Raw genomic sequence first — 24,939 nt, 5'->3', positions numbered from 1 at the left:
ACACACAGAAGAGAGAGAGAGAGAGGGAGAGGGAGAGAGAAAGATCTTCCATCCTCTAGTTCATTCCCCAAATGACCTCATTGTCAAGGCTGGGCCAGGCTGAAGTCAGGAGACAGGAACCTCATCCTGGTCTCCTACATAGGTGGCAGGGACCACAATAAATGGGCCGTCTTCTGTCTTCCCAGGCACATTAGCAGGAAGCTGGTTTGGAAGCAGAGTGGGCAGGATTTGAACAGGTATTCAGATATGGGATGTTAGTGTCACAAATGGTGGCTTGACCTGTTGTGCCACAATGCTGGCCCTCATAGACTTTTTGAAGACCCACTTGTATGCAAGAATTTCAAAATATTTTTCATCCAAATGATCTTTTTTAATGATTTATTTATTTATTTTGAAAAAGAGTAAAAGACAGAAAGAAAGAGAGTGGTCTTCCATCTCCCCAGATGGCCACAATGTCCAGAGATGGGCCAGGCTGAAACCAGGAGCCAGGAGTTCCATCTGGGTGGTAGAGGCCCAAACAATTGGGCCCTTTTCCTCTGCTTTTCTCAGGCCATCAGCAAGGAGCTGGATCAAAAGTAGAGCAGCTGGTATAGAAACTGGAGCCCATAGCAGTGGCCCAAATTGCAGGCAGTGGCTTTACCCACTGTACCACAATGCTGGCCATTAAACTTACTTTTTGACTGCATTTTCCATGAACTTTTTGAAATGTTCTCATAAAGTCATCTAACAACCCAGTGATTTGCTCAGTGTTGGATTTGCATATCTATTGATGGAATTCACTTTAATGGAGGCCAGCCAAGAGTTCTCTTTGCTATACCTGCAGGGAAGTCTGGCTTGACTTATTTTGTATGATAAATTGTGACCAATTTTTAAATTACTTTGCAGATGGTGTTTGCTTTACTTTGGCATTAATAATAGCTAAGTTTTGAGTGGTGGGAAAGATATTTTAGATTCGTTTAATCAGCCAGAAAAATATGTACAAACTATTTGTAGTGGATCCAGTCAATAAAAAACAGACACTGTGCAGGATGATATAGAGTACTGAATAAAACTGATATTCCTATGAAAACCAGATTCGAGCCCTTTTCAAACTATAGTTAACTCCAGTAGTCATCATTACTGCTCATTTCTTAAAAAAAAACACAAGCTGATTCCAAAGAGTTGCTTTACTTTCACCTCTGTTTACCTCCTGAGGACATTCATGTTCTAAATGTCTGCGTAAGTTCAAAAATAGGACAGAGACTATAACATCTATATTGACCCAAGTTAAAATGAAGAAATTATTTAATAATTATGTTTTAGTTTAAGTGCACTTTTAGTCTTTTAGCACTTACCTGTTGCTGTTTAGGATATCATTCCAAATCATGAAAGCTTGAAACAACCATTTTGTTGCTATATGTGTGATGGGTTTGGTAGTTCACTCCCCAAATAACCGCAACAGCCAATGCTGCTGCCTTCCAAGGTGCATGTTAGGAGAAAGCTGGAATTGAGAGGCAAGCTAGGACTTAACCCAGACACTCTAATATAGAATGTGGACATCCCAAGTGATATCTGACCCTTGTACCAAATGCCTAGCCCTTATTGCTTTATTCTTTTTTTTGTTCTTAAGGACAGCCTAAAAATTCAAATTCTTAGTGAAATATAAAAATTTTGAAATATTTCAACTGATTAACATTTGAAAAACACATTATGCTGGCCAAAGAACATATATCTCTGTGTTACCAATAGGAGACTTGCAGAACAGGTTGTCAAACCAAGATTGATAGGATAGGGGTGAAGAATATGAAGAAAGTGTTTTTTCCCCTTTTCCTTCATTCATAAGAGAGGGTTGAATAAGTTCAATTTTAACAATGATGTCAGTACTACAATTTTATAAACCCTGAGCCATGTCCAAGTTGGGCAGTTACTCTTCATTTAACTGGTAGCATAATGATAGCTAATAGCGATCATTTGAGAAAAGAAGTGAAGAAAGCCGTGGCAAAGCAACCTGAGGCTAGCCTGAAGTTGGTGATCCCGGCAGCCACCTGTTAGAAAACACACGCCCTGTGATTCTGAGAGTGGAAAGAGCAAGCCCATTTTATGTCTGTCAGAATGTGTAGAGACTTTCTTGTACAGATAACTCTCAGGCATTATTTTCATAGACATTCTTTCTATTGAGATAGGGACATAGGGACATTGTGGCATTTCCTGTGATGTTGGCTTATTATTGTTTGAACTGAATGATACTCTTTCTCAACTTCATCAGACTTACCTTCAAAGTTCTGTACCTGAGACTAGGGGAAAGTTCTGTGACAGGGATTTGACCCCTCCTAGATGATTCCTTTCTGTCCGAGTGAGTCCTTGAGATAGGAGAGGGCTGTTGTCTGGCATACAGTTGTCTGGCATACATGAGTGTTTTTCTCCTCGGGGTGTGTCACGACATGGGGAAGGCCTTGCTGGTGGAATTAGCTTTTTTTTTCTGGGATCTGAAAACTTCAGGAGAAACATTTGCTGGGTGTCCCTCCTGACATTTGGCTTAATTCAAAGTAACCCACCTAGGAAGATATTTCCAGACACAATTTGAGTATTTTATTAATAGATTTTGTTATCTCCATTGATATTTTCACTGAAACAGTGCCTGCATCATTTTAAAGGTTTCTGTGAATGAAAATACTGAACATATTTTTCTCTCACTTCTGATGCCTTTTTCCTCTAAGGAATATACTGGCCAAGTCCTCCTCCTGGACTACAGTTTTGTGCTTCCAGGAGTCTCAGTGATTGACAGAAACACTGAGAAAGAGGGAGAGAGAATTAACGATCGCTGATAATGTATTTGCTGAAATGAAACTTGACAAACAGTTGTGTCTGTTTTAAGGACTGTAGCGTAAGGTGGTGTAATATTTGAAGAGGATCTCATGACTGTGTACTTTCCGCAAATTCTGATGCTCTGTCAATGGAAGTCTTTTTGATTTGGCGTTGAGATTGTTCGATGTTTTGTGGATTTGGTGCCAAAGCCCAGGTCATTCCTCAGGTCTGAAGCAGAGGTTGTTTCATTCCTTTGCAAATACTTATGGAGTGACTCCTATGTGTCAGACACTATTTTAACTGCAGGGGCTGTAGATATGTGACCAAAATAGATAAGAACTCCAATTCTGATGGTTTTTGCAGTTTATGGTGTTGATGAAAGCAATCTTTTTCAATGTCCCCGGGAGATACCAGTAGTGGTGCATGGTGGCCTTATATTTATGGGTGAATTCCTCTGGCTTCATTTGCCTTTCTGAACTCTGGACCAAGAGTAGAAGAAAGCATTGGCAAAGCATGGAATAATCTGCACTCACATCACATGCCTTCATAAATGTGGCAGTGGGTTATTCTCAAAAGCACACACATCTTAAGTGAGTCTATAGAGAACAGTGTCCTTGCTTTTTAAAGGCAGACAGCACACAAATAGTTCACACAGGCTACAAATAGACATGAATGCGGGGGAGAAGCATGTTGTGAAAACACAGATGACTCATGGCACGGCTGTTGTCTAAGCAGACTCTCTGCCAGCTTCTGCTCAGGAGGTCTTGCCTTTGTGGAGGCTGGAGTAGACATTGAAGTATTTGTTTCAGAACTTAGATTGATAGCTAGAGATACACTCACATGTAATAATTTCGTATATGACTATATATATATACACACAATGGTACTTCAAAAGGTTCATAAATGAAATAAAAATGTGTTCTAAAAAGTGTGTTCTGGTGCAGATATTTTTAAAATCCATGTGTGGTGTTTTTGTAACATGTATTTTCCATGAACTTTTTCAAGATCCCTTGTATATATGTATTTCAAAATTCTGCATCAAAATAAACTATTTTTAATTCCATTTTCCAAACATTTTCAAGTGTAAATATGATTATAAATTAGGTATATGTATATGTCATATCTGTAAAATATCATTAGAAGCAGGTGATTGGGGAGCGGTATAGTTCATCTACCATGAAAGTAAAACAGTTGAGTCAATGGTTGCTCCAGTGGCTCCAAGTATAATCAAATTACAATGCCAACATAGATAAAACTGCATAAATCCCCAACTTGCTGAGCACAATTTCTCCATCCGCCTGCTCTGATAGGACTGTGTAATTACAAATGGATATGCATGGATTTCTTGCTTTCGGCAAATAAAGTTTAGCTTGGGCTCCTGGGAGCAAGTGAATCGCTTTGCCAAGAGTCAGCCTTACATTCCTCTGGGATCCAATCCTGGCTTGTGGCTGTTTCTGTTCTTAGAGCTCAGCAACAAGGGAGGAAAGCACAAGCCTTCTCCAGTCTGGAGACTGTGCAGCACTATTACCATTTTTAGCAAGTGCTGCCATAAGGGTGCTCCAGTCTACTTACCATATTTTCAAGTAAACAAAGACTTTCAGCCTCATCCTCCTAAAAGCATGTCCCTCACACAACTAACCTGCTATGCTAACTCATTGCATTACATTTATATTCTTGGTTGCCTAACAAGTATACCACTCTATTCATTTAGATACTTCTATTTAAATTGTTAAATGTCAATGTATAAATACATTTCACTGGAATTTATTAGAGTTATGGTTTTTTCATTCAAACTGCTATCTGAATGGGGCCATGACATCAAACTATATTTGTGGATTGCTTAGTGGGCAAGTTACTGATAACAGTTTTTGATACTTTATGGCCAAGTCTTGTGTTATTTAAAAATTGCTCTTCTTAGCTTTATGAAATACATAAAAGTATTTTAATTTAAATCTAAATTGTTGATTGTGATGACTAAGCACAGTCTGGAGTGAAGACAGAGAGAAGAAAGTAATTTTAGCTTTTTTCTTGGAGTAAATATAATCCTATTTTCACAAACCTTTTAGCAAAGAATGCAGTTAGATTTTTAGAATTCTGTGAATTTTGTGATATTTTTAGAGCCGAACAGAGCACATTTTAAGGGAACTTGTCTCATAATAAGGCACATTTATAGCTGGCATCTCCAAATTTGATACTTTATTTGAACATACTGCTGTGCTGAGAATGTTCAATCCATCTGCTTAAGTTGGAAACGTATCATTTCCTATTCACATATGATATTCCTTGATCAGATGAACGTTTCTTTACAAAACCCATAACCTGTAATCTATAACAGCAAGAGTGAAGTGTATTGATAATTGTTTTACTGTCGTGAGAACCATACAGCAATTTAGTTTGACTTAAATAGTACAACTTTGAAACCAATGCATTTCCTCTTTGAGGTATACAATAGAAAGTTACATATTAATCTGCACCAGAATCATTTCAGTTTGGAAATTTTGGAAGGGACAATCTATTGGAATGGTACAATTTAGTTATTTGGAAGCAAAATGAATAAACAAATTTAGTGACAGAGTAAAGATTATGCATTGCTTAGCTACCACAAAGGTTTGTTGACTGTTGCTTCTTCCAGAAGGGACTTTTAACTTAAAATAATGTGCCTTGCTTCATGTACCAGTTCTGAAATAAGCATATTTGATTAAAATTAAGTATTGTATATGATTTCTTTTCATTTGAAAGATCTTTGGCAACTATTTTCTAGGTGATCAGAAAATGATAGTCATTTGGGTAGGGGTGGGCAATCAGTGCCCAGTGATGCTAATTTCTAAAATTACTTTGTGCTTGCCTTGTGATTATTTTGACAATAGCTTTACTTAAATATGATGTAATTAGGCTCTATAGAAAATTTAAACAATCTAGAAAAATCATATAGAAAGTAATTTTGCCTTAAAACTCATCATTTAGAAATAATCAATATTAATATTTTGTAAGCACCTTTTCATACATCTTGCATACATATGTACATCTTGCATATATATGTACGTAGAGTAATATATAGAATTTTATATAAATGAGAACACAGATACACATGGTTCCATAACACTAGTATTTCATGCATTCCATCTTTAACATCATTTTGATGGCTATATCTGTTTATACATATGATGCAATGCTGTAATTCATTAATAAATTCCCTATTAGAGGATTTTCCATTGTGAACAGTCTTTTCTTTTATAAACAAATCAATGGCGACTAACTACATTTTCATTCTTTGTGATTAATCCATAGGAAAACTTCCTAGTAAAATGACCACTGGATATGCTCATTTTATTTTTAAATTTTATTTCAAGTTGCCTTCCATAAAAGTTATTTCAGTTTATGCTTCTAACAGCAATGGATAAGAGTATTTACTAGCAAAAACCATCGGAAACAGACTGAGGTCCTATATTGTCGTTCTGTGGCTTCAAAAATAATAGTTCACTTCTACTTGATTCTCATTTGTACAATTTTTAGTGAGGATGAATGCCCTTCCACATCTTTATTGACAACACTTATGTTACTTGGTGTATGTTTGTTCTTTGACATTTAGGTTTTTTTTATTGACTTGTAAGTATTCTTTGTATGATAAGGATATTTTCTCTTTGCTTATGAGAAATATTACAAAATCTGTTTTTTCTGTCATGTATATTTTAACCTTATTCATGATTTCTCTTGCTGTAGAGTTGTTAATTTTTTCTGTGGTCAGTGTTTCAATTTTTTATGGTTTCTTACTTCCATGATGTATTTCAAGAGGCTTTCCCTACACCAAGATTAGAAAAATATTTACCCACATATTTTAGTTCTTTTGTATTTTCATTAAAATTTTTTATCCATCTGGAATTGATTTTTGTGTAAGGTTATACTGGCATTTGATGTTTCAGATGATCTAAATACATATTCACAGCTCTTCAAACAAACAAAAAAAATACTGAGTGGCCTCCATGTCTTGCCCATCTCTTTTGTTAGGCTTGGAGTTGAAGCTCTTTTGGTAAAGATCTTGGCTCATACTTCTCTTCAAGCAGGGAGGTCATTTGTCTTTCAAGTCTTCCCTTGTTCTCAGTTCCTGCTGGGCAGTGTAAACAGGGATCCTGCTTAGAAGGACAAAGCACTCTGGGCAGAGTAGTGGCAGTAAGAGTTTGGCTGCTGAGATCTGTCAGGACAGAAATCACTGACTCATAGGTAGGAGCTACACAGCTGAGATGAAAAATGAGAGTTGTCTATCCAGTCTACTTTCCTGGTGTAGATGAATGGTCTGTGCAAATGATCATTAGTGCTGTTTTGAGGGGGGTGGGGAGTAGCTTGAATGGGGTCAACTTCAAATTTGGGCCAAATGAGAATCACCTGAGGGACTTTGAAGACATGCTAAGTCCCCAGGACTCATTCAGAGGTCTTGATTCAGTTGTTCAGGGTGGAGATAAGGAATTTTTTTTTTTTTTTTTTTAATGTTTCTCAGGTAATTGTCCTGTAACCCACACTAGATGTAGGTGCTAGCATCATTGATCATTTGGCTTGGCTTATGTTAGGGACCTGACTTCAAGAGGAAGGCAGGTAATTTGGATCTGAATGCCTCTTTCCAATGGCATTAGTCTGCTTCATTTTTCTTGGCTAAGCTTCAGACTCAAAGACTCATCCAGAGAAATTTAATTTTATTATGCAGCATTCTACACAGTTCCTATAAATCATCACAAACATGGACTAAGATTTCTTTTTTATGGTTAGAAACAGATAAAATATTTAAAGCCTGCAACATAACAAAAATGTTGGTGAATGCTTTCTCATTGAATGCCACTGAAATATTTTATTATCTCAAGTTTTATTGTCAAAGAAGTAGAAAATCTTGTGTTCTCCTGTGCTATTGAGTCACCCTTCTGCTTAGCCTTTATTTTCCTTCTATTATTGTCATCCAGCCTCCCAAAACAGGGTTGAATTTATTAATCCAAACAGTAAAGTCCTTGATAAAAAGGACATAAAAGAACAGAAGTCATTCTTTAGCGTTATATGAAGATAGTAAATTGCAATAAGTCAAAGTCCTCAGTGGACAGTTTATCCTCTTGAATGTGCTTGCTTTGCATGAGCATGGAAGGAAATGGTGGTCCTTCAGTCCCTTGTCACAAGAGACTGGTGTTACAAATCATGATTGCGTTTTGTTATATTTTATTCTTTTTAGACTCTTGTTCCTATGGTCTGTTTTTTTTCATGCCAGATTTTATTATTGTGAGCCTTGTCCTGATTTTCTTGGTGGTTTCAGAAAACAAGGGTCATCTTTAGTTTTAATTTTGTATCCATCCTGCAAGTAGATAAAAAGATTAAAAAATTGTTTGAGATGTGGATTGTAACTCTACTGCTATAAAGTGAAACAAACAATTTTGTTTAGGATCAGGTTCCTCGTATTTAGTAACACAAAGAAGGAAAAGGAACAGCCTTTGGGGGCCTCCGTGTTGCCCTCTGAGGCCCCTTGTTGGTTAAGAATTTGCTGTGGAAACACGAGTATCTGCAGAGCCTTTTCCCCTCCTTTTCTCTGAGAACTGATCATCTTTCCATTCCATGCCACTCCTTTTGATTCTGTCTCCTTCTCCTTCCTGTCTTGAAAGAGAGAGAAATGACCAATGAGAGACAGGCTGGGGAGGAAGGGGCTGAGAGGGATCTAAGGACAGGAGAAAATCAGCCTTGTCTGTGTCATTGCTTTGTGCTGAGCTTTTATTCTTAGCCCTGTGTGAGTTATTGTTTCATTTAATCCAAATAATTATCCTGTGAAGTAGCCATTGATCACACAGAAAAGAGAATGAGTACTCGGAGAGGTGACCCAGATGGTAAGTAGTGGAGCTCAGATTTCAGCTCAGGTATTGGGGATTCCACCAGGGAACAGAGTTTAGAGAACCTCAACCTCTTCAATTTCTATTTAAATAAGTGCATTATATATATATATATACATATATATATTAGATATGTAATATATCTGGTTATAATTTTATATTATATATTTAACCACATATATGGTCATAGATTTGTCAATCAAACTATCAAGCACTTCAGATATGTTACCTGATCAAACGTGTGCCCTGACTTTACTAGGCATAGAAAGGTTAAGGAACTTGTTCAAAGTCATTGATGGAAGAAGTGACACAGTCTCTGTCATCATGGGCTTGTCTGACTCAAGAATCCATTGCTCTACTATGTCATCTTGATTTTCTCTCCTACACAAAGAAAGTAAACTTGACAGAGGTAAAGTGATATTCCTAAGGCCATCTACTCTCTGGTGGCAAAAGAGAGACCAGACCTGGGATTGTCAGAGTGCCAGGGATTTGCTCTTTTCACTCTTCTCTAGTCATGTCACCCCATGAGCAGCAAAGTAAAATGCAAGCCCAGTCAAAATGCCGCTTTGTGGGACCTGATTCCACTACATTCAGGGCTCACTCACTTGCATTCTGGTGGCTTGCTGGGGAGTTTTTACTGAGAAATGAGATACGTCTCCGTGCGTTATGGCTATCAAAAATATATACAACACTTTTTTTCCTTTTTTATATTGGTGAACATTTAATATAATTCAGAAAAGAGGTTTCTGCTAGTTCACCCTATAAATTGCTTTAAACTCTATTTACAGTTAAAGTTGTTGCATGAGATTTTTTTTAAAAAACATTTTGTATTGTGAACAGGAACATGCCAAAATATAGTGAGAATAGTTCTTTTCTTAGAAATGCTGGAAGCATCTGAGTTTAAGCAAGTTTCCAGTGCAATGTGTATAATAAATCACCTGTCTCTGTTTCAAAATTGTCAGCAACAGAATGGAAACTGTAGCACTTACCAAAGGTTCACGTACTGAAATAAAAATAATCTGCCTTTTAACGGTCACATGGCTTCCATAAATCAAAGCCATTTTCTGGAAGAAATTGGTTGCTATCTTTACTGAATGATCAAGAACGGTTGTTGACCTTTGATAAGTGGAACCTAGGGTGTCATTTGGACACGTTGCCTCAGTTCCTTTTGCATTTACTGAGTGCCTCAGACCATGTGGGAGGATGGCAGAGAGCATGTTGAGAGAAAAAGAGACATTGGGGACACTGAGAGACCCTGTTTGTGCCTTCACAGAGATTAATGGCTATGTCAAATCAAGTCAAGCACGCTGGAGCTTGTGTGTCCCTCCTTTCTTGCTTTATGGTCTGTCTTACACCCAGTCTGTGCTATGTTCTGATCCTGCAGTAGTGATGAGCAAGAGGCATTTCTCAGAGCTCTGTAAAGACAGACGCCGAGTATCTTCCCCTATCATGTGCACCCAGAGTGTGGCTTGTCCTGCCACACGGAAGGACATTACACATACTCTTAAGTCATAAAAAAATAAAATGATAACGACATAAAAAGCCTATTGTGCAAAGGGAGTGAAAAACTACATGTCCAACAGAATGGTAGCCTAAGGCACACCTTTTACCTTTGCCAAAGGTGGGGTGTGGCTGGCAGCCACATACGGCAAAGACTTGTTGTGCTGCATTTTATGTGGGTTTAATCATAACTTTTAAGCCCCTTAAATCTCAGCATTCAAATAGGTAATAAATCGAGGCAAATGTATTTGCTGTGCAGAGAGGAATCCTTTTCTGTCCTCTCTGCATGAATGCATCTTGAGTGTGCCAGCATTTTTTGCTACTTTCGTCTCTTCCTAGGAGGAAGAAAGAACTGGCTACTTGAGATGGCACCCTGTAGTCATACGTTATCCACCCAAGTGGGGCACCTTAGCAGGCCCTCCTGGGAGCCAGCCTTCAAACCTAGACTTCTCCATGAGCAGGATTTGTTCTAGATTATTTAGAGCACGTTTACTTTATTCTCAATTCACCAACCCTTGTGTTTTGCTCACTCTTACCCCAATTGCTTTATCAACTAGTTCTGCTCTCAAGTATTTTCATCTGTTTCTGGATTGAACTCTACCCTTAAACTAGGAGGAGGTGCTGTGCCAGTGTCATTTTAAGAAGAATGTCACTGGCTTTGAAGCACTGCACAGAAATACTTTGAGTAATTATAGAAGTCAGGGTCTCTTAGGATCGCTTTTTCTATAAGGATGGAACTTAGTGTTTTAAGTCTTCTAAATTGATATTGCAATTTCTTCATAATCGTTTCATGCATATTATCTCTGAAAATAAATGAATGAGAAGTTGCTGGAGAACTTTTGGAGCAGTGGAAAGACGGGTTTAGTGAGGCTGACAAGTAGATGTGTTAACTGGAAGGCAAGGGGTACAGGAAATGACTGGGGGTCTTGATTCCCCAGAGGTTCACTCTGCTCCAGTCAGAGGTGGTTAAGAGTAATAGGCTTATTTTATCTAATGAAAGTCATACTTTTCAGAGCAGGTAATTTATTATTGAGTTGAAAAGGGAAATCTTCCTATAATTTTTAGTGTATACACAGAGATCATATAATTTTCTTCTATCATATAAATTAGTCTGCCACTAAATATATGATTATGTTTTATAAAGCCCCAGAATTTCTTTACATGTTCACTTGAAAATGTTTTATTTTTCAAGTTTTCAAGTTGAAATTTATAGTCATATATGACTAAATGGTCTCTATCATTGAAATACAATTAAAAAACCACATCTTGGTAAAAATATTTTAAGTTTATAAAAAGACCCTTCCACAAATACACATGTGCTTCTTTCTCACTGAAGTTTGGAACAATGAAAAATATAGGATCTAGGCTACTTTGTCTCCACCAAGAGTGTTGGTCCTGAATGAAGTGATTAGGGAAGTATCTTTGTCAGTCTGTGATGCTTGTGGATGTATGTTTCCTTATTCTTGTTAAGCTAAAGGAAGGCAACAGGTTGACTTCCACAGATGGAAATACAAGGTGTGGCCACCAGAGCTTAGCTGTTGTGTCCCTGAACCTCCGTTTCCCGTGTGGATGACTTCAGTGGTAGCTCTGAGTTCACAGTGGACAGTGAACGTGCAGTGGCTGAAGTCAGTGGTAGCTCTGAGTTCACAGTGGACAGTGAACGTGCAGTGGATGCCTGTTGTTGTGAAACTGCAGGCTGGAGAACCAAACAGCTACTTTGTCCTCCTGCTCCCATCTCCACTTCAGAAGCTTTTCTCTACAGAGGGAAAAAGGACTTTTGTGCATAAATACAGCTCAATGTGAGGGCCTCCTTTGAGGTAAGATCAGGCTGAAACAAACGCTGAAGATGGCCACAAAGAGTCACAAGTCGCTTCCACCCCCATATGGTGAGGTTACAGAATTGCTTTGTGGATAGAAGCTTTGGTGAATATATTTTGTGAGGATCAGAGCCACCTTTGCCAGCAGTTTACCACTGGAGTTCTTTGGAGCAATCCAATCCTGAAGTAATGGTATATGTCTTCCTCCTTCTTGATAATGTTTGGTAAGGCCCTCATAATAGCATACTTATAGGAGTTGATTTCCCTAGTAGCATCACAAATGGGAAGGAAAAAACAGATGCATTTCATTTAACACCTGTATTTTCTTTCTTTTCAGGGCGTGTTGGAGAGTTTCCTGGGCACCGCGGTCTCGGGAGCCATCTTTTGCCTTTTTGCTGGTCAACCGCTCACTATTTTGAGCAGCACAGGACCTGTCCTAGTTTTTGAGAGGCTTTTGTTTAATTTCAGCAAGTATGTATGGACACTTCTCATTCTACATCAGAATTGTTCAATTCTGAATTCGTCCTCTAGATAGAGCACAGAATAGCAGTTGGGTAGATCCAAGAATTAGTCAACACTGGAATGTTAAGAGTTGGAGGTTGAAAGGAGGGACTTTCAGCAATTGGATGGCCTGACCCTCATTTTACATCTGACTCAACCGGGGCCACTATGTTCTATTTTCTCTTTGCTCCTTCCCCAATTACTCTTAGTGTCCTGCTTTGTGCCCTCGAGGGCCAAACCCAGTAGATGGCAATACCCAGTCTTCTTTCCTCCACTGGCTTCTTACTGGGAAGAGGAAACACTAGGAGGACAGGAAGAGAGACAAGGAGAGGGGTCTGAATGTGTCTGCTTCTCTCCATCTCACTGTTCTGCAGTCTGCCAGTGCATATCTCCTAAGACTTTAGCCCCTGTCAGGGGCTTCCTCTCCCTGGCAGTAGCCCTTACCAGGCTCTGCAGGCAACTTTATTCCTTCCTTGACCTTCTCAAGCCCTAGGTTGGTAATGGCTTCCTGCTCTTGCAGAGCCCCCTACCCCCCCACTGCCTCATTCTTCTTTGTCACTCGCACTTCTATAAATAGCCCATTGAGCAAGATATTTCACAAAGTTTGTGGAAAAATAGAATTAGAAGGTTAAGTTCATTTTGTGGCAATAAAAGGGATTTGAAATCCATGCCTGTGCCTGTGAGGGGGTCCTCAGAATGCGTGGACCACATATTATGAAAAAACTATGCATGGATTTCAAAATTTTGGGACCAAAAATAGAGTTATCCTTTAATTTCATTTTCAAGAACGTTTTGACATTCCCGTGTATTAAGTTTTCCTCAGAATCCCATGTTTTTCCAGTCGTGATCCCAACTGATGCACTAACAAAATGAAATGACTTAGTTTAAGGTCGCGTGATAAGTTAATGAAGGAGATTGGACACTCTTTACTTGGTCTATGGCTTCTAGCCCTAGATCCCAGGGTTCTTAATTAAAGAGCTTTTGCGACTTAAATGAATAATCACTAACACTGATTGAGTGCTGGTCATGTACCAAATATTCTAAGCACTTACTTTGTACTAACTTATTTAATTCTAGCCATCCTGGGTGGTAGGGATGTATCCTATTTTATAGACAAGAAAGCAGGTGTGGAGTACAATAGGTTGCCCAGTGTTACAGGACCAGTCCTTGGTGAGCTAAGCCTTGAATTCCTGCTTTGTGACTCCAATCCCATACCTTTCGTGGATTCATTAGAAATCCTAATGGGTATAACAATTATGATATCAATATTTTCTTTTAGAAATAGATCGTCTTAAGAAGGAGAAAATTGATATGAAGTGAATTATTCAAGTGGTTGCATTAGCATGCAAATAGAATCAAAATCAAATAGGATATTCTGGTCTCTTTCTAATGTGCTTGATACCTCTAAGAGAATTTTCTTTACTGGCTTAGATAGAGTGCATTCTTATATTGTTATATATAGGATTTTGATTTTATAACTGCCATTACTTACATAATATTCATAGTTTCAAGGACTCATATTTAGCCTTTGCAACTATATGTGTCATCAGAAATGATCCCAAGATAGAGGAGGAGAATGAAGATTTAAAGCCAGTTTTTTTGATACAGGGTTGAGAACATCAGCAGGAGCCCTTTGAGAATTTGAAGTTCCAAATTTTAAGGAATGTTGTGAGTTTTCTCTAGGCCATTATCACAAATCCCTCCTCCATCGTAATTCTCAGAAAAACATTGGAAAGAATTTTATTCATGTCAGTTTATAGAAAGAGTCAAACAGTTTTTATATGTTTAAGAAAACCTTGTGTGAGACAAGAAAGCCTTTGTGGAAAGATTAAACAAGCATGTACTATAAACAGGAACAAACATGAACAGCCTTTGCAGAAAGATTTATTGGATGAAACGTGATCGGAGCCTTAATCTACAGAAAATGTTTGCATTCTGGTCTGCTTTAAATAATTGTGAGATAGAGATTATTTCCTTTCACTAAGAAAGTTCCTTTCCCACTTTGCCTTCTGCTTCATCGTAACTGGTAACATAACAGAGTTTCCAAGTGGTTTATTTGAAAACAGTCCTGAAGCAATGAGAAACATTTGAGAAATTGTGCTTTAAATCCATCACCGAGGAGTTTGAGGAAAACATGATTTTATGCACTGTGCTGATTCATTTACTTGTGTTATAGTAGGTGTGCTAATGGTTGTGCAAATCACAAAGTGTGTTTCATCAATTACCTGTCCCATTAGGTGCTCCATAAAAAAAGGCTTCTGTGATCCCAGGAAGTCTGGGATGAGCTCATTCACTTTACATGTTAGCATAGCAAGGGATCTGAGAGGTCTTTCAGTAAGGAGACTGTTTTACTTCGTCTTGCCCACGTAGTCTCCAGCATAGTTTATGGTTTTTGGAGAAATAGGTAAGTTGCTTTGTATGCTCAGTGTGGTCATTACTGATGATATCCATACTGGAAAATTTCTTGTCTCTTATTCCTCTTTTTTCTTTTTTGCTATAAACATCACTTTCATAATGAAGTGCCATTGGTTTTAGTGATTTTATTTGGGTCATTCTTATTGGACCACTCTGGGCGTTTTTATATCTTTTAGAGCAGCTATTTTGGTATATAGTTTAGGTTAGAAAATTTAAGTTTATACATACAATTTTTCCCTTCAACCTAACCACTAGCTAGTTACTGGATTTGCTTCACATTCTGTATTATAAAAATCAGTTCCATAACAACCACTAATATTCTTAGACTAAACTCACATTGCTTTAACTTTCATCTTGTTAGGGAAACAAAACACGGCATTGCTTAAAACCTTGCAGAAAAAACGTCTGCTGGCTCAGAAGTAATAATACTATGTTCCTTTACTCTTATTTGACACTGGCTCACTGTATGATAAACTAAATTAACCCAAATTCCTAAAACTCATTTCTTTTCCTGAAGTGTACTTACCTTCCAAAGACATGTCTAGGATTAAACAGTGGGGTTCCAGATGTAAAAGGAACTGGAAAAGAACAGAAAAGTTGTCTTCAGAGAGATCCTAGAAAATCCACAGAGGATGCATTAATAGTTTTCTGCTTTGACAGTGTATCCCATTTCATGTTATTTGGTGAGAAGAGATAGACAAAAGACTGTGGTGACTTTAATGCCTACCCTGTCTTGAGCCAAATAAAAGTAATACAAGGATGCCATGGGGTAATTTTTAAAAAGACCAGTCCAAGAATCAGGAGAGTGAGTTCTGGTCCAGCTTTGCCATTAAAACCTTGAGATTGGATAAATGAGTCAACTTCCATTGGCTTTGGTGTCATCTATAAATTGAGACATATTTGACAATTGGTATTTGCATTAGAGTTCTTCCAGAGAAACAGAATCCATAAGAAGCATAATATAGAAAGAGATTTATTATGAAGACTTGGCTCACATGACTGTAGAAGCAGGCAAGTCCAAAATCTGCAGAACAGTCTGGCAGGCTGGAGGTCCAGAAGAGCCAGTGCCTCAGTTTGGGCCTGAAGTCCGTCTGCTGTAGAAGCGGAAAGAGCTGTGCTTGCCGATGAAGTTCACTGTTAGCCTGCGGAAGAAGTGTTCTTCCCAGACCCTTTGGCCTGCACAGGCCTTCAGCTGGATGGATGAGGCTCATCCGCCTTAGGAAGGGCAGCCTATTTTACTCAAAACCCAGGAATTTCAATGTTAAGCACTCAAACATGAAATGGTAAGCTTTCTATGTACCTGTAGTAGTCCAGGCAAGTTGACACAAAAATAGCTGCCACAACATCTAAGGGAGTTTCAATTCCAATATTCCATGAATATAGTTTTCAGTTTACACAAGATCAGTCATCTCGTTGCACGTGTTTAGTTCACAGGTCACTGTCAGCATCTTTCTCAGTCAAGTCTTAAGGCAGAGGCCGGCATTTGTTCATCCAGCAAGCCTTTATGGGGCATGTTCTGTAGGCCAGAAGACACTGTGCCAGTTAGAGACTTTGAATTTTATTCTAGGGGCAGTGAGAACCCATTGGAACATTTCAAGCTGAGGTATCTAATTTATATTTTAAAAGGTAATTTTTGCTATGATATAGAAAATGGCTTTGAGTAAGGCAGGCCTAGGCATAAACAAAGATATGCACATTCTTTTTTTTTCTTAAAGACTTATTTTATTTCTCTGAAAGACAGAGTGACAGAGAGAGAGAGGGAGAGACAGAGAAAAAGATCATCCATCTGCTGATTTAGTGCTCAAATGACTGCAACATTCAGAATTGGGCCAGGCCCATGCAAGGAGCCAAGAGCTCCATCCTGGTCTCCCACGTTGGTGTCCGGGTCCTTCATGGGTGGAGGAGGCCCAAGTACTTAGGCCATCTTTCCCAGGCACATCACTATGGAGCTATATAAAAACAGCAGCTGGGACTGGAACTAGTGCTCCCATAGGCAGTTCTGGTGTCACAAGGAGCTGCCTAATCCATTGTACCACAGTACTGCCCCCTGGAGATTCTCATCTGGCAGAGACTTACTGATGGCCCAGATTGGGTTGGTGTTAGTAAGAGTGAAAGGATGATGCCTTTGAGAAAGTAGTAAAATATATCCCTAGGAATGGGTATTTTGTGTAGTGGTTAAGATGCCACTTGGGCGCCGCATCACATACTAGAGTGCCTGGGTTTGAGTGCTGGCTCCATTCTGATCCCAACTTCCTGTAAATGTGCTCCCTGGTAGGCAGCAAGGGATGGCTAAAGTACTTGGGTTCTTGCCACCCATATCAGGGGCCTGGCTTAAGTTCCCAGGTCCTAGCTTTGGCCTGGGCAGCCCTGGCTGTTGCAGACACTTGGAGAGTAAACTAGTGCCTATCTTTACTTTCTATCTCTCTACCTCTTTAAGAGATAAATAGATACATACACTGCTAGCAGTCATCAGAAACCCACTGCCTAAAAGCAAGGCTCTAGAATGTCCAGCATGCACAATCCTTGGTTTCTTTCTTTGTCTCTTACAAGAAATGTGAAGTATTTAAAAAAAATCATTGAAAAGTACTCCCCATGTAAGTTTAAAAGGATTCATATATTTGGCCCATCTTTTCCAAGCTGTGAATCTTGAACTAGATGTAAGAGATGGGAAAGGAATTGAAAGACCCTGGTTTCCTTAAATGGAGGTGGCCTATTCTAAGTCTGCTGTGGGACAAGCACATTCAGAGAAAAGGGGGTCCCCAAAAGGCTTCACATCCAACTCCAGCAGATACATGTGGCCAACTCATGAGAACTGGTAGCAGACAACCTCTCATGATCTGACAACAGATCCATATCTCATCCTATCCACTCTTGTAGGTGGCATTCTGGCCACAGTGGGCATTGTGCACCATGCCTCAGGACTTGTCAGCCACTCTTTCTTCTTCCTAGTTTGATTCTACGTGGTCTGTTTGGAAAGTTTCTTGTACACCTTGAGTTTTTCTCTGCAAGTGCATCTATCCCCCAAGCCAGAACTAGTTACTCCTTCTTCTACGACACTATAATTCCATAGTTTATAATGTGGTTATTTTTATCCATTTGTCTCCCTCAGTGAACTGCAATGACTTGAGGACAGAGGATATGTTGTATTAGTGTCTTTATTAACCAGTAATGCTCATGTTTATTGAATGCACACTGGCCACCAATGTTATACTTTCAATCAGTTTGTAGACTTAGTTAATATGGTGACCATATTTTTTGAATGAGTTTTTCACTTATGAATGATATGACTACCTTTGATGTACTTTTCTCAGAATTCTGAACTTAATTCTTTATGGTAGCGCAATAGTATTATTAGACTAAACCCTTACTACTTTCTGATAAATCAGTCTTTGCATCTAGTGGATAGAATGATCGTCTGTGTATTTGTTAGCAGTCATTCCAGCAGGCATTTGTCAGTTTTATGTTCTTCGTTAGTTACATCGTGGTGAAGTCTAACTTTCTTTCTTTGTTCTTTCCAGGGACCATAATTTTGACTACTTGGAGTTTCGCCTTTGGATTGGCCTGTGGTCAGCCTTCCTGTGTCTAATTCTGGTAGCCACTGATGCCAGCTTCTTGGTTCAGTACTTCACCCGTTTCACGGAGGAGGGCTTCTCATCTCTGATTAGCTTCATCTTCATCTACGATGCTTTCAAGAAGATGATCAAGCTGGCAGATTACTACCCTATCAACTCCGACTTCAAAGTGGGCTACAACACTTTCTTTTCCTGTGCCTGTGTGCCGCCAGACCCAGGTGAGACCATCATGCTTGGAGTTTGTACTTACTGTGTTTCTGATCTTAAGGTACTCAGGAAAGGGTCTCATTCTATTTCTCTGAGCAACTGTCCTCCTGAGTTTGAAGTCTGAGGTCTGTGCACAATGTGAGTCTATCAGGTAGTGAAATGTGCAGCTGTAGAATGTGAACCTAAGCAGCACAGTACTTTGAAACCAAAGCTACAGTATTTGCAAAGAATTAATGTGTGTATTATTGATTTTCTGTGATTAATGAGAAAGCCCAGGTACACATAATAACAGGTATAAAGACTGGAAAAACCTAACCCTCTGAACTTCAATTTTTCTGCTTTCTTACTGTGGCAGGAATTTCCTCTTTTTAGGTAGACCTCAGATAAACTATTTTAAGCATGTAGGACAAAAAGAGCTTGAAGCTTTATATTAAAATTTTTAGATAAGAGTTACCTAGTAACAAGGGAGAACCTTATAGTTCATATCTGTTAGATAATGTAAGTAAGAAAGGAAAAGAATAGCAGAAATGAAAGAAAGAAAAAAGAATGTTATGATCTAGGCATACACTCATATTTTTAGAATCAGGAAGGCAGGAAAGTAAAAGTAACTTCTGGTTAGGGGATGTGATTCTATCTATCTCGGCATATTAATTAAGACCCATTTTGCCAAATATGAGTAAGCATCAGAACTTTTGACAGAAAAGTGTTCAACGTGGTCTTTACAGTGTTTTCTTGGAGTGATTCATCATTAATATATAATTCTGAAGGAATTTGGAAAAAGGATTCACTTTGAGGAAAGTTGGTTTTGGTCTTCAGTAGAATAAGGGGTAGATGTTTGCTTCAGATAATTAAATGGCAGTGATATTAGTGATCCAAAGTTATGCAATTGGCTGTAGGTTGATGTTTTTTTTTAAAAATTGATGTACTTCAAAAAGCTTGTGGAAAATGGAATTAAAAGGTAGTTTCTTGGGGCCAGTGCCATGGCATAGTGGGTAAAGCTGCCGCCTGCAGTGCCGGTCTCTCATAAGGGTGCCAGTTCAAGTCCAGGCTGCTCTACTTCCAATCTAGCTCTCTGCTATGGCATGGAAGATGGCCCAAATCCTTGGGCCCCTGCACCCTTGTGGAAGACCCAGAGGAAGCTCCTGGCTCCTGGCTTCAGATTGGCGCAATGCTTAGATCAGCAAGTGCTTAGGACAGAATAAACATTCGTTCCATGGTTGATCTTATCAGCATCTATTTAATCTGTACCCTGGGAGACACCACTGTGTGAAGCTCTCCCTCAGAGAGAAGGGATGTAAGATGCCTGGAAGCCACACTGCATGCACTTTTAAAATATTGGACCCACAGGCATATTTGTGGGATTTTGAACTTGCCTTTCAATTATTGATTTCTGTCTATACACACACACAAACACACACACACACTTATGTTTATGAAAATGTCCATAAGCTGACTTCTTAAGCAAGTGTGAGTAATCATTTGCCAAGATTTGTAAAGAAAAAAAAAACACTACTCAGAGTTATGAGATTTGGTGTGTTCCTAAAGCCAGATGAGGGCTTTGTCAACACACGTGTCACATGGAAAGATGATATCCATCCTGTCAGCCCCATCCCTGCCTGAGGCTGATGGAAACTTGCTCACTTTTTTATTAATTGGATGCTGACTTAGAAGGTAGTATGAAATAAGGAAGCCGTATCTCCATGTGTTCAAACTGTGAAAAATACAATGAAGATCTTACATGTAATTTTCTTTCTTTTCCCTGACCACTCCCCCCAATATTGTAAAAAGTCAGTCCTAAGTAACTCAGATATTGTCTTGGAAGGACTCTGATGGTTCCACTACTTCTTGGGGGATCAGTAAAGTAGACTGACAGAGCTTTGAAGTCAGAAGCTCTGGTGTGCCAGCTGCAAGTTGGCTGATGCCAAGGGGGTGTTTAGGGCAAGTTCTCAAGGAAGCTTACATTCCTCTTCCTCATCTGTAAAATGAGGTTAATAATAGCTCTGACCTTAAAGAATTGTTTTGAAGGAGGTAAAAAAGCTAATACTTAGGGAATTTCCCAATATGTCATATGTAAGTAGATGTTAGTTACCATTATTTTTGCTATACTATTCATTAAAATTTAGGGTTAGTACTTAGTATGCAAGTCTAAATGATAGAGCAAACAAGTCTTCCTTTATCACCCTTCCTTCTGGTTGTACATTGTTAGGCAGTTGGCCTATCTGCATCAAAAGTGTTGGTTCTTTCCTTATTTTTGGAGTGATCTCAATGAGTGTCACTTGTCAAAGATGTGTCCATGAACATGGTTTGTTTCTAAACCTGTAAGATGAAATCTGTGGTATCAAAAAAGGCAAATAAATATTTGTATGTTAATGACAATCTCATTTTTTACAAGACCCTGCAAGATTGATGGTTATGAATTTCCTAATAACCTTAATATTTCTGAAAACCTTGAACATTTCCCCATATCCTTAATACTTTTTGGTAGCAAACTGTATAGGTCTACCATAAATTTAGTACTTGTTGATAGCAAACTGAAAAACGATAGTGAGAGAATAACACAGATGCATGTACAATTTGAGTAAGTATTCTAAAAACAACAAAAGACTGGGCTTTCATCACAACATGCACTCAGTAAAAGAATTCAATCAATGAGTCAATAATATTTGAACTGGCGAATGTCTTGTTTTTCAACACTAGGATAGTATGTAATGATGAACAGCAATTGCACAGATGGAGGTGGGATCCTGCAAACTAAGAAATGACTTCACAGAAAGAAAAATAGGGATCACTAATCCCAAAGAAAACTTTCCTCATGGTCACAGTAGATTGTCTGTGTGTGCGCGCTCTTGAAAGAAGCTCTTCCTTTTGTCCTACTTCCTAGTCTCTCTTGTTCTTACCTATTTCCATAAAACTTCATCCCTCCCTATTTTTTCTTTTCATTATGCAAGTATTTTGCTTCCTTCCATTGAGCCCCATCTATTGCTTGGTAGCACAAATCATGCACCTAGTTTTACTGAAGAAATTAAAAAGCCCCATTGTAAGTCAGGAAGGAGAATTAGCCAGGAAGTTTGACATCCATGGGTAGAAAATTGTTTTTGTACCATAATTCCACTTTTTGAAGAAATGGAATCGCTATTTAGATAGCAACAGTAGATGTGATAGTTCCCCCGTTACTTCGGCACTTCTGTAGCAGAGGTGTATAAGAAAGAAGATAATTCAGTTCAAAATCCGAAGGTGAAAACTGAAAGACAGTCAGTCACTTGATGGACAGTTCACTGCATCTCCATTCCTAGTGTTTCAGAACACAGGAAACTGAGTTGGAATTTTAGCTCTGCCACTAACGAGTAGTGAGAACCTGTGCTAGGCTAACTGCTCAGTCTCCGTCTCAGCATCTGTGAACTGCAGTGGAATTTGTGCCTAATCTCTACAAACAGTACATGAGATGGTATATGAGATAGTAATGTCACTGTCTGACACCCCATGGACCCTGAGTAAAAATCTATTCTTTTGCATATTTATCACTCTCTGACAAAAAAAAAAAAAATGAATGCTCTAGTCAGTCAGTCTTTTGGTTGTATTCCTTAAGGGGCTCAAACATTTAATTTTCTTCAAAGTCTTCCTAGGAGAAGATTTTAACTAGGCTTCTGCTGCAAGCCTGCCCCTTCTCCAAGAAAGCAGTGAATAACCTTTGTGTTACTGCAAATATGAAACAATGAAGCTCAATACATTGTAGTTGAAGTATTTAGTACTATTCCACTGAATTGTAACCCTACAAAAATACTGTACCCTATGTATAGTCATGTAGAAAAAGGCTTTAAAGTTCTAGAGTTTCCAAGAGGAACCTAATTGATTCAGAAACATAAATGCTAGAATTTTATCATTAGGGAACAGGACAATGAAAACCCTTCTGCTTTTCTTCTCTTCTCTCTTTTGCCTTCTTTCTTTTAAAAAATTGTATTTATCTACGTATTTGAGAGAGAGAGAGAGAGAGAGAGAGAGAGAGAAAGATTCTCCTATCTGCTAGTTCACTCCCCAGTTGTCTGCAAAACAGCTGGGGCTGGGCAAGGCCAAAGCCAGGAATCTGGAACTGAATCTAGGTCTTCCATGTGGGAGGTAGGGAGCCACCCACTAGAGCCATCACTTGCTACTTCCCGAGGTTTGCATTATTAGAAAGCAGGAATAAAGAGAGAACTGGGACTCAAATTCAGGCACTCTGATACAGGGTACAGGCATCTTAACTAATACATCAAACACCCACTCTGGCCTATTTTCTTTCTCCATCCATCAACAAACAATTATTGAGGCTCTAGTACAGCTCTTCTTATAAACTGTGCTGCTTATAACAAGGTGAGTTACACCCACATACTCACACATGTGTTTATACATACTGCTTTTTATAAAATGTATTTAAAAATGTTAATTACTTGTTTAAACTTTTATTTAATAAATATAAATTTCCAAAGTACGGCTCTTACAATGGCTTTCCCCCCATAACTTCCTTCCCACCCGCAACCCTTCCCATCTCCCGCTCCCTCTCCCGTTCCATTCACATCAAGATTCATTTTCAATTATCTTTATATACAGAAGATCAATTTAGTATAAATTAAGTAAAGATTTCAACAGTTTGCACCCACACAGAAACACAAAGTGTAAAGTACTTTTTAAGTACTAGTTATAGCATTAATTCACATTATACAACACATTAAGGACAGAGATCCTACATGAGGAGTAAGTGCACAGTGACTCCTGTTGTTGACTTAACAAATTGACACTCTTGTTTGTGGCATCAGTAATCACCCTAGGCTCTTGCCATGAGTTGCCAAGGCTATGGAAGCCTTTGAGTTTGCTGACTCCGAACTTAGACAAGGTCATAGTCAAAGTGGAAGTTCTCTCCTCCCTTCAGAGAAAGGCACCTCTTTCTTTGATGGCCCATTCTTTCCACTAGGATCTCACTCACAGAGATCTTGCATTTAGGTGGTGTTTTGTTTTTTTTTGCTTTTTGTTTTTTGTTTTTGTTTTTGTTTTTGTTTTTTTTTGCCAGAGTGTCTTGGCTTTCCATGCCTGAAATGCTCTCATGGGCTCTTCAGCCAGATCAGAATGCCTTAAGGGCTGACTCTGAGGCCAGAGTGCTGTTTAGGACATCTGCCATTCTATGAGTCTGCTGGGTATCCTGCTTCCCATGTTGGATCGTTCTCTCCTTTTTAATTCTATCAGTTAGTATTAGCAGTCACTAGTCTTTGTGATCCCTTTGACTCTTAGTCCTATCATTATGATCCATTGTGAACTGAAATTGATCATTTTGACTAGTGAGATGGCATTGGTACATGCCACTTTGATGGAATTGAATTGGAATCCCCTGGTATGTTTCTAACTCTCCCATTTGGGGCAAGTCAGATTGAGCATGTCCCAAATTGTTAATTACTTTTTAAATGAACAGAAGTCATGTTTTTGTTTCATTGGACATTAGAAATAAATTCAACTGTAGTTATCTGTTCATTTGCCTAATGTGTAAAGGTTGCAGTGACCATACACACTCAAGGGCAAGTTAATATTTTGGAAAGGTCAAAGAAAATTTTCTATCAGGCGTTGTTCTTAAAACTGGAGGAGAAAGAAGCCTTGCTAAAAATTGAGAAATTATAAAAGCTAGAAAATTGGCTCAAGGGGATACTAACAGTATTGTTAACAGAAGGAATATATTAATTGATTCATTATTGAAACTCCAGGGAGAACATGTTTAATAATAGATGAATCGATTAAGCAGAGTAAATCCTTTCTCAGGCACTGAGTGCTTTGCTGTCTATGGTATCTCTAAGTAAAAGATGGCCTTTTGCTTGGTGTGAAATTGTAAGACTGAGCCAAGTGATTGTGAGTAGCCTCACTTCTATTTCCATATCTTTAATATATTCCAGCATAAGCTAGCTTCCAAATAGTCTAAAATAGTAATCACTAGAGTGGGATTTCAATATCATGCCTTTCTGTGTAGTTTTTCTATTATCCTAATGAGTGCTACTCTCGAATATATTGTGTACATTAAAAAGTACTTCTGGATGTGGCTCCCATAGCCCATATTACATCAATATATGTTTCATAATTAGAAAGCCCTGTTTTTGATCTTTTTTATTTTATTTTTACTTTAATTTTTAATTAGTTTTAAACATTCAGTGTGATTTGTAGATATAATTCTAAGAACATAATGATGTTCCCTCTCCCCCTCCCTCCCTACTCCCCTCTCCTTTCCACCTCTCCTTCTTTCTCCCTTTCTTTCTTTTTTTGTTTTTGAGATAACATATT

General features: G+C 38.5%; 1 protein-coding gene across 12 annotated transcripts in view; it reads left to right on the top strand.

The window, feature by feature from the left end:
- The window catches only part of SLC4A4 (solute carrier family 4 member 4), a 378,301-nt gene that overhangs the window by 273,495 nt on the left and 79,867 nt on the right, over nucleotides 1-24,939 (top strand). For all 12 annotated transcript variants that reach the window (XM_089301672.1, XM_089301671.1, XM_089301675.1 and 9 more), the window contains 2 exon segments: nucleotides 12,291-12,424; nucleotides 18,388-18,659. In XM_089301672.1, coding sequence (XP_089157798.1) covers nucleotides 12,291-12,424; nucleotides 18,388-18,659 — 406 coding nt within the window.

This window comes from Oryctolagus cuniculus, chromosome 8, assembly GCF_051225735.1.
Source record: "Oryctolagus cuniculus isolate XC-2025 breed Fujian yellow rabbit chromosome 8, ASM5122573v1, whole genome shotgun sequence".
Taxonomy (NCBI): Eukaryota; Metazoa; Chordata; class Mammalia; order Lagomorpha; family Leporidae; genus Oryctolagus; species Oryctolagus cuniculus.
The sequence above is the reverse complement of the archived record's forward strand: the minus strand, read 5'-3'. Positions and strand labels throughout refer to the sequence as shown.